Consider the following 8359-nt stretch of genomic DNA (forward strand, 5'->3'; position numbering starts at 1 on the left):
CCAAAAATAAATAAATGAATAAAATAAATTTATTTAAAAAAAAACAGGTTTGTACTTGTACAGTAGAACTCATGTAATGCTTAAGCCATGAAAGATACTGTTGACGTTTTTAAAATAACTGTGAACAGGCATTTTTTACAGCCCGTTCCATTCTTCATTTCAGATTGGTTATTTTTATTTAAAGGTATATTACTGTGCAGCAGGTATCCTTCTACTGAATTATACACATTTAAATTTCACCAAATTCATTTGTATCTGTTTTGACTGCAGAGACAGAAGAATAATGAACATGTACAGAGTAGTCGTGATACCAATACCTAAGCGAGTATTTTCCTCACTACTAGCGTGCACATAATCTTCTAAAATCTTAAGATGAGTTTTTATTGGCACCATTTGAGAAGCTCTTGAAAATTGTATTCTTTATCATGGTCTTGGTACATCTTGAAGAAGAAAATGGACGTTAACTGCCACTTTGCAACCCTCGCTTGGTCTTCAGGATGACCCTATCAGGAAGTGTGGTGACAAGCAGAGTCTCGTGCTTCAGACTTACCCGTTCACGTGGCAGAGAAGTGACCAAATGATACCTGACGCCAAGTCCGTCAAGACCAGGGCCAGGACTTGCTTTGTCGTGCTGGACATTTAAGTTATACTTTCATTTTCGAGGCATATTCAGAGCATCTTGTTTTGACATCCTTGGCATCTTCTCAGATTTTAGTCAAAAGAAATTAGAAAATGTATTATTTAGCAATATGATTTTACAGTAAAATACCCTCTTTTTTAAAAGTTTAGTTTTTCAGCAGTCATACTGAATATGAATGTCAGGTATTCTGATGGGTACTGTGGAATATTCAGGCCAATCCAGTGGAAAAAGTGGCAAATTGAGTACGTGATATTACTGTGAAGCACCTTCTGTGATCGAGGGGAGAATTCGCTGTGGGGCAGAGTGGCTGACCAGTGGCTTTCCTGCAGGGAGGCGTCTCTGCTGCCTGAGCTCTGGCGCCTGGTGTGAGGCCGTGATCTGGGGTTGGGGGACCGTGATCTGGGGCAGGGGCGTGATCTGGGGGGCCGGGGACTGTAGGACAGGAGAGAAACATTTGTTCCTCCCCTGATGCTCGATACCTTTCTGGTTTTTCTTAGGAAGCTTGGAATATTCCTCTTAGCCTTTGGTGCTGAGAAAGAGAACGGGGAGTACGAAGGGGGCCCGTGGGGATCAGAGGATCCGCATTAAATTGCTGTCCTGCTTGCGAGGGGAAGGTGCTTCTCTGTGAAATGGCATGTTTTCCTGCCAGAAGCAGAGGCTGTCTGTCCAGCTGGGCATTGAGCCATCCGGAAGGACATGCTGAACTGTAGGGGAAGGGAGGGAAGGGTTGGGATAAAATAGAACCTAATGCTACTTTTCAGAAATCCATGGGACAAGTGGTTTTCATAAACCAAGTATTTCCTTAGACTTCCTTTACTAGATATATGTATAAAGGACTTTGTAAACTAATGGAAACAATGTATTTGGATAAAATAGTACAGAGTCTCACACAAGTATCAAGTAACCAGTCTGCCAATTTCTCTTTAAAAGTTACTTTTTTTTTTTTTTTGAAGGAGAAAAGTGAGTGATTTCTTTTTAAATTCAAGCTGTAATGCTGTCTAAAATTCAGACAGTAAGCAATTCAGTAAATAATGATTTTTCTGTATTTCTTTATAAGCAGTGGCCATTTTTTCAATAGCATTCTTAAAGAGAAAAAAAAGCTCAAAAAAAACTCTCAGTTGGATTCTTAGAAAAGAATGCTAACCACATCTGATTACTTTCTTCATTTCTTTTCTTCATTCTTCATCAGGAAAACTTTGTCTGTTTTGTTTTAGGATGTGTCTGGCATTCCAGGTTAAAATGCTTTTTCTATTTCAATTACACTGAACTAGCCAATATAATTTTTTATACCTAAGAGCTGGGGTTACATTGGTGGCATTCACTTTTAAAAATATGTCATATTAGTTGATAATTTAAACTATATTAAGGTGGTTGAAAGAGTGGGCTTTGGAGATAGGCCTAGATTTCAATCCTGTCTCTAACACTGATTATTAGTCTTGGTTAATAACCTTTTAGGTCAAGTACTAATAGTCTATTTCAAGAGAAACTACCTCACCCTAGTCCTTTATTTGCTTTTATAGATCAGTGTACTGTCACCCGGACCTACCTGTTCCTTCACAAGTTCTGGTTCTTTAGTGCCGCCTACTACTTTGGTAACTGGGCCTTTCTTGGGGTAAGTACAGGTGTCCCAGGGATGCTGTGACCATTAGTGGCCTGTTTGTGTCACAGCAATGCTATTGGGTTTTAAATTCGGTGCTTTCTGGATGACTTCAGGTTTGAGAAATAACATACAGCTTGTTTACATTTGCAGGTGTTTGTGATTGGGTTGATTGTCTCCTGCTGTAAAGGGAAGAAGTCGGTCATTGAAGGGGTGGATGAGGATGACTCAGACCTGAGTGATGAGGAGCCCTCTGTCTACTCTGTCTGACGGCCTCTGTTGTACAGGTTTACTAAGCTGACTCTACATCTCTTGTGCATTTGTAAAGTGTCAAACTAACATTAGGATGAACTGACTAGCTTTCATCAAAAATGGGAGCATGGCTATTAAAAAAAAAACTATATTTTTTATGTTTTCTGAAGTAACATTATTGTATCATAGATTAACATTTTAAATTGCTATAATAATACTATGTAAATATAAAAGTACCGGCCTTGTGAGGGAATGTTTGTGGAAATTTTTTTTTCCTCTAGTGTATAATAGTGTTGAATTGATTAAAAATCCTCCAGAATTAATATTCCCTTTGGTCACTTTTTAAAAACATAATAAATCACTTGTATCTGTGCCTTTGGGTCTCTAGAGTACTGTGGAATTTTCAGGTGTCTATATCTGATTGTTGAAAAATAATATTCACAGTATAGCTGATAAATAAATGTTATTCCACTATGCAGCTTGTTTTCTATTTTCTACATTAAATCTCTAGCACCATTGAAATAGATTTCATGAACAGATTTCAGGCTGCTTGGTGTGCCAAGATGTATTATATTGTTCATACATTAGTCCATTAGATATCTTATCACCTCTACAGTATTTAAGGCATATACATTGTTGTAAATAACCTCGAAAGTTGTATTCCAACATAAATGGGAATATTGTCAAGAATAAGTAATCCTGAAAAAAAATCAGTATACTGATCAGTTTAAGATATATGACATCATATTTTAGCTTTAAAGATATTTTCTCATTCTAAAGATTTAGAATTTGCAAAAGATATAGGGAAAGCTATATACTATCGATAGGGTATTTTGAAGGCATTCTGGATACTGAGATCCTAGTTTACTAACACAAGGAAATTAGAACTCAAGAAAAGCACATATTATGATCCTTGAAGTAGAATACCATTAAGTTTCTGGAAAAGACTTAGGAGTTAACAACCATCTCCCATTCAGTTCGTCTCTCTCTTAATTTTTGTGTCACTTTGCTCTTATTCTTTGTCTCTCTAGATAGACCTCCACACCCTTCATGTTTGGCACCTTTGATGTTATTCACCAAGATTCCATTCCCTTCTGTTTTTACTTCACATTTTCTTTTTGGACAATATACCCTCAGTTTCCAAACTTTTACTTACCTGTTAACTAGAAATTACTACTTCAATTGCAGCATGTTGATAATTGAACTCCTCGTTTTTCTGGTCATACCAAGCCTCCTTCTTTATTCATTTTTTTGAGAGATGGCACCAGCACATTCCTGGTTGCCAAAACCAAAACTCAAGCAGACCTCCTTATCTCCTGTGTGTACCTGGCCCATCACTAATCAGGCCATGTTGATCTCTGCTTAGCTGTCCTTCCATTTTCCCTTTTCTCCATTCTTACTATGTTACGGACTGAGTTGTGTTCCCCCCTGCCACCACAGAAAAATTTCCGTATTGAAGTCCTAACCCGTAGTAACTGAGACTCTGACTGTATCTGGAGATTGGGCCTTTAAAGAGGTAATTAGCTGGCGCCCTAATCCAGTATGACGGGGTGCCCTTATAAGAAGAGGAGGAGACATCGAGGATGTGTGTGCATAGAGAAAAGCCCACATGAGGACCTGCAGGCCAAGGAGAGAGGCCTCTGGAGAACCCGACCCTGCCGGCACCTTGATCGTGGACTTCCAGCCTCCAGAACTGTGAGAAAACAGGCTTCAGTTGTTTATGCGCCCCCAGCCTGTGGTATTTTGTTATAGCAGCCCAAGCCTTCTAACACACACTGCTTCTTAATTTCCTCACTGGGCTTTCTGCCGAGTCTCAGCTCCTTTCAATCTTTCCTCGACAGTGAAAACACAAATCAGATGATGACATTTCTTTGCTGTGAAAAGCTTTCCGTTATTTCAGAATGAAATTCATAGCTTTCATGTGACATCTAAGACTTCTGGTGTGTGTCCTACCTACCTATCCAGTTTTCACTGCCATCCCCACAGATGTCTCACCATTATCCAAACGGCTCTGATTTCTCACCTCCCCACTCTGCTGAACTGTCCCTTCTGCCTATGACACACTTCCCTTCCTCTTGTCTCCTAAGAGAATCCTTACTCTTCAGATATCAGCCGTGACGTTATCTGGTCAGTTACCCCCCCCCCCCGCCAGTCTCCTAGGCACAGTTAGGTGCTGTCTTTTCCCTGCTCACAGGGCTCCCTGTACAGTGTGTTATGACTGTTACCTTCAGGGTAACTGCTTCCTCTGGGCTGCAAGTCCTTGAACACATATCTGGTCATTCAACTTCGACCCTGGTTCCAGAGCAGCTCCCTGCACTTGGAAAGCACTCAGTTGGCAGGCGAATTTGCTAATTCAAAGCTTTATGGGAGAAGAATCAAGATGCTGGAATAGAAGGACGTGGAGTTCACCTCCTCCCACAAATACATCAAAGATACTCATACATGTGGACAATTCTCACAGAATACCTACTGAACGGTGGCAGAATATCTCAGACACCCAAAGTTGCAAGAAAGATCTCCACGTAACTGGGTAGGACGAAAGAAAAAAGAAATTGGGATGGGACCTGCGCCCCTAGGTGGGAGCTGTGAAAGAGCAGAAGTTCCCACATCCTGGAAAGCCCCTTCACTGACAGAGAGATCAGCCAGGACAGAAAGGGAGCTTCAGAGGCTTGGAGGAGAGCGCAGCAGCAAGTTGGCAGCAGGCAGAACAGAAAGAGAGCTGCATAGATGGTCCACGCCATTGCCCTGCACACACCAGCCTGAGACGTGTTCGCTGTTGGGTGTGAGTCCGGGTGCTAAACTCGGACTTTAGAGGACAGACCCAGGGAGAGGGCTGGTGTTGGCTGTGCGGAGACAGCTTGAAGGGGCTGGAGGGTGGTATGGCGGCAACCAGGGGTGTACACGGAAGAGGCCTGGGTCTGCCATAGAAGTGAAGCGCCTTCATTGAGCGGTGCATGAAGGGAGAGGCTGGGCCTCCACAGCAGCCTCACTCTGTGTGTGCTCACAGTGGTCCTGGTGCTGCCATTGAAACCCCACTGTTAACGTGCGTGAGGGAAGGGAGGGGCGGGGCCTCCCTAGCAGCCTCTTTCTTGGTGCGCTCTCAACTGGCTCGGTGCCACCTCTACAAGCTCTGGGAGCTCGTAAGTGCCAGCAGATTGCCCACACGCAGAGGCGGGGTTGAAATGAGAGCTGATCTCCAGGGGCCGCATGACTTAGGAAGCAGGGATGAAATCTGAGCCCTCTCCTCACAGCCGTGTGGTCTGCAGATTTACGCCGCCACCAGCAGCTTTGTAAGCTCAGCGCCTACAGGACTTCCAGGTGGACGATGGGTACTCCCGCAGCTGGGTCAGGTCTGGCCTTAGCAGCTGTGGGCTCTGTCGGCACATGCACGCAGAGGCAGGGCCAGGGTCTGGGCTGCCTCCATAGTTCTCATGGCAGGTCCAAGTGCATGACTACTGCGGTCCTGGTACCTGACTTCAGTGGATCTGCACTGGTGGCTTTGTGAACAGAGCACCTGAGGGACACCAGGGACGATTGCCAGCATTCCCACAATTGAGCCAGGGCCGAGGGCAGTGCCAACAATAGCATACTTGGGAGCCCTCACAACGGGTTTCAGGTGACGCCACAGAGCGCAATCCCTGGTGGACAACTCCAGCAGAGGAATACTCGGTGGCTCATCTCCCAGTGGGCATGCTCCAGTCCCACCTATTCACTCCACAGCTCAGAAACGGATCTGGTGGCTTCTACTCCAACAACTAGGGAGCAGACCCTGCCCCACAATAGGGCAGTGACAGCCACAGAGCAAAGAGGAGGCCCCGCTCAACATCCAGTGCAGGCTCTGGTCACCACAACACCAGTCACACCCTCTATCGAGGGGTAACGGCCAGCACACACTGAAGAAAGACATGGCAGGCATCCATACAAAAAACAGCCCCCACACCAAAAATATTAAAACCACACAGGCTACAAAGGGATGTTCCCTCATAAAAACAACCCTCCAAGAACACAGTAGATAACTGTTTCTCCTAAACTCATAGAATCAGAGAAATATAAGTAAAATGAAGAAGCAGAGGAACCACTCCCAAGTAAAAGATCAAGAGAATTTCCCTGAAAGAACAAAAAATGAAACAGACCTCTTCAGACACCAAGTTTAAAAAAGATAATGAAAATACAGAAGGAATTAAAGTTTATTGAGGGAATTCCCTGGCAGTCCAGTGGTTAGGACTCTGCATGCTTTCACTGCTGAGGGCCCAGTTTCAATTCAGGGATCTAAGATCCCACAAGCCACGTGATGCGGCCAAAAAAAAAAAAAAAGATTATCGATAGAAATGCAAATTACTATAAAAAGGAACTAGAAACTATAAAGAGGAGCCTAGAAAAATGAGAAAACTCATTTCCGACACAAAAGCTGAGCTAAAGGCAAGGAATAGCAGATCGAATAATGCAGAAGAACGAATAAGTGATCTGGAAGATAGAATAATGGAAATCATCCAATCAAAATAGCAGAAAGACAAATGGAAAAAAAAATGAAAGCAATATAAGAGACCTATGGGATAATATAAAGTGAGCCAATCTACACATAATAGGGATCCCAGAAGGAGAAGAAAGAGAAAAGGGGTTCAAAAATGTATTTGAAGACATTATGGCTGAAAACTTCCCAAACCTAAAGAAGGAAACATGTCCAAGTACAAGGCGTACAGAGGGTCCCAAACACCAAGACATACTGTAATCAAAATGGCAAAAGTTTAAAGATGAAGAGAGGATTCTAAAGGCAGAAAGAGAAAAACAGAGTTAATTGCAAGGGAACCCCTATAAGGCTACCAGCTGATTTCTCTACAGAAACTTTTCAGACCAGAAGGGAGTGGCATGATATATTCAGAGTCCTGAAAGGGAAAAATTTGCAACCTAGAATACTCTACCCAGCAAGATTATCATTTAGAATAGAAGAAGAGACAATTTCTCAGATAAGCAAAAACTAAAAGAATACAACAATACTAAACCTATCCTTAAAAAAATCTTGAAAGGTCTTTTCTAAATAAAAAAGAAGCAAGAATCTATAGCAAGAGAAAAATCACAATTGGAAAGTAAATCACTTAAATAAGCCAGTACACAGATTAAAAAATAAAAAATAAAAACATTTTTGCGAAAGTGATGATATCCGCAATGAAGAGCAGAAGGATAAACATGAAGATGTAAAAGAGGACGTCTAAATCATAAAATGTGGGGGAGGAGAGTAAGAACATGTACATTTTTTTTTAGAATGTGTTTGAGCCTATATGACTACCAGTCTAAAGCAAGTAGATATAAGAAGGGCTTAACATACTTGAAAAACAGTAATCAGAAATCAAAGGCATACAATAGAATCACAAAAATCAAACAGAAGAAAACAAGCATAATACAAAAGAAAATCATCAAACCACAATAGGAATAACAAAAAGAGAAAGAAAGGAAGAAGAAATACAAAGTCAACTGGAAAACAAGGTTTAAAATGGCAATAAATACATATACAATAAATACAATAATTACTTTAAATGTCAGTGGACTAAATGTTCCAATCAAAAGTCATAGAGTGACAGATAACAAAACAAGAGCCTATAATATGCTGCCTACATGAGACCCACTTTAGGGCAAAGGACACACATAGGTTGAAAGTATCAGAATAGAAAAAGATCTTTCATACAAATGGAAATGACAAGAAAGCGGGGGTCGCAATACTCATATCAGACAAAATAGACTTTAAAACAAAGGCCATAAAGATAAAGAAGGACAATATATAATGATAAGAAGGTCAATAGAAGAAGAGGATATTACACTTATTAATATGCACCCAAATACATAAAACAAATGCTAACAGACATAAAGAAATTGAT

At 41.5% G+C, this 8359-nt stretch overlaps 1 protein-coding gene across 2 annotated transcripts in view; it reads left to right on the forward strand.

Moving 5' to 3' along the window:
* Nucleotides 1–2963, forward strand: part of LMBRD1 (LMBR1 domain containing 1) — a 116761-nt gene extending 113798 nt beyond the window's left edge. For both annotated transcript variants that reach the window (XM_059941834.1, XM_059941835.1), the window contains exons 15-16: nucleotides 2161–2252; nucleotides 2391–2963. In XM_059941834.1, the coding sequence (XP_059797817.1) occupies nucleotides 2161–2252; nucleotides 2391–2507 (209 nt within the window). In that variant the 3' untranslated portion in view covers nucleotides 2508–2963. The remainder of the gene's footprint in view (nucleotides 1–2160; nucleotides 2253–2390) is intronic.
* The last annotated feature ends 5396 nt before the right edge of the window (nucleotides 2964–8359 follow it).

The sequence above is a fragment of the Balaenoptera ricei genome, chromosome 12 (genome assembly GCF_028023285.1).
Source record: "Balaenoptera ricei isolate mBalRic1 chromosome 12, mBalRic1.hap2, whole genome shotgun sequence".
NCBI lineage: Eukaryota > Metazoa > Chordata > Mammalia > Artiodactyla > Balaenopteridae > Balaenoptera > Balaenoptera ricei.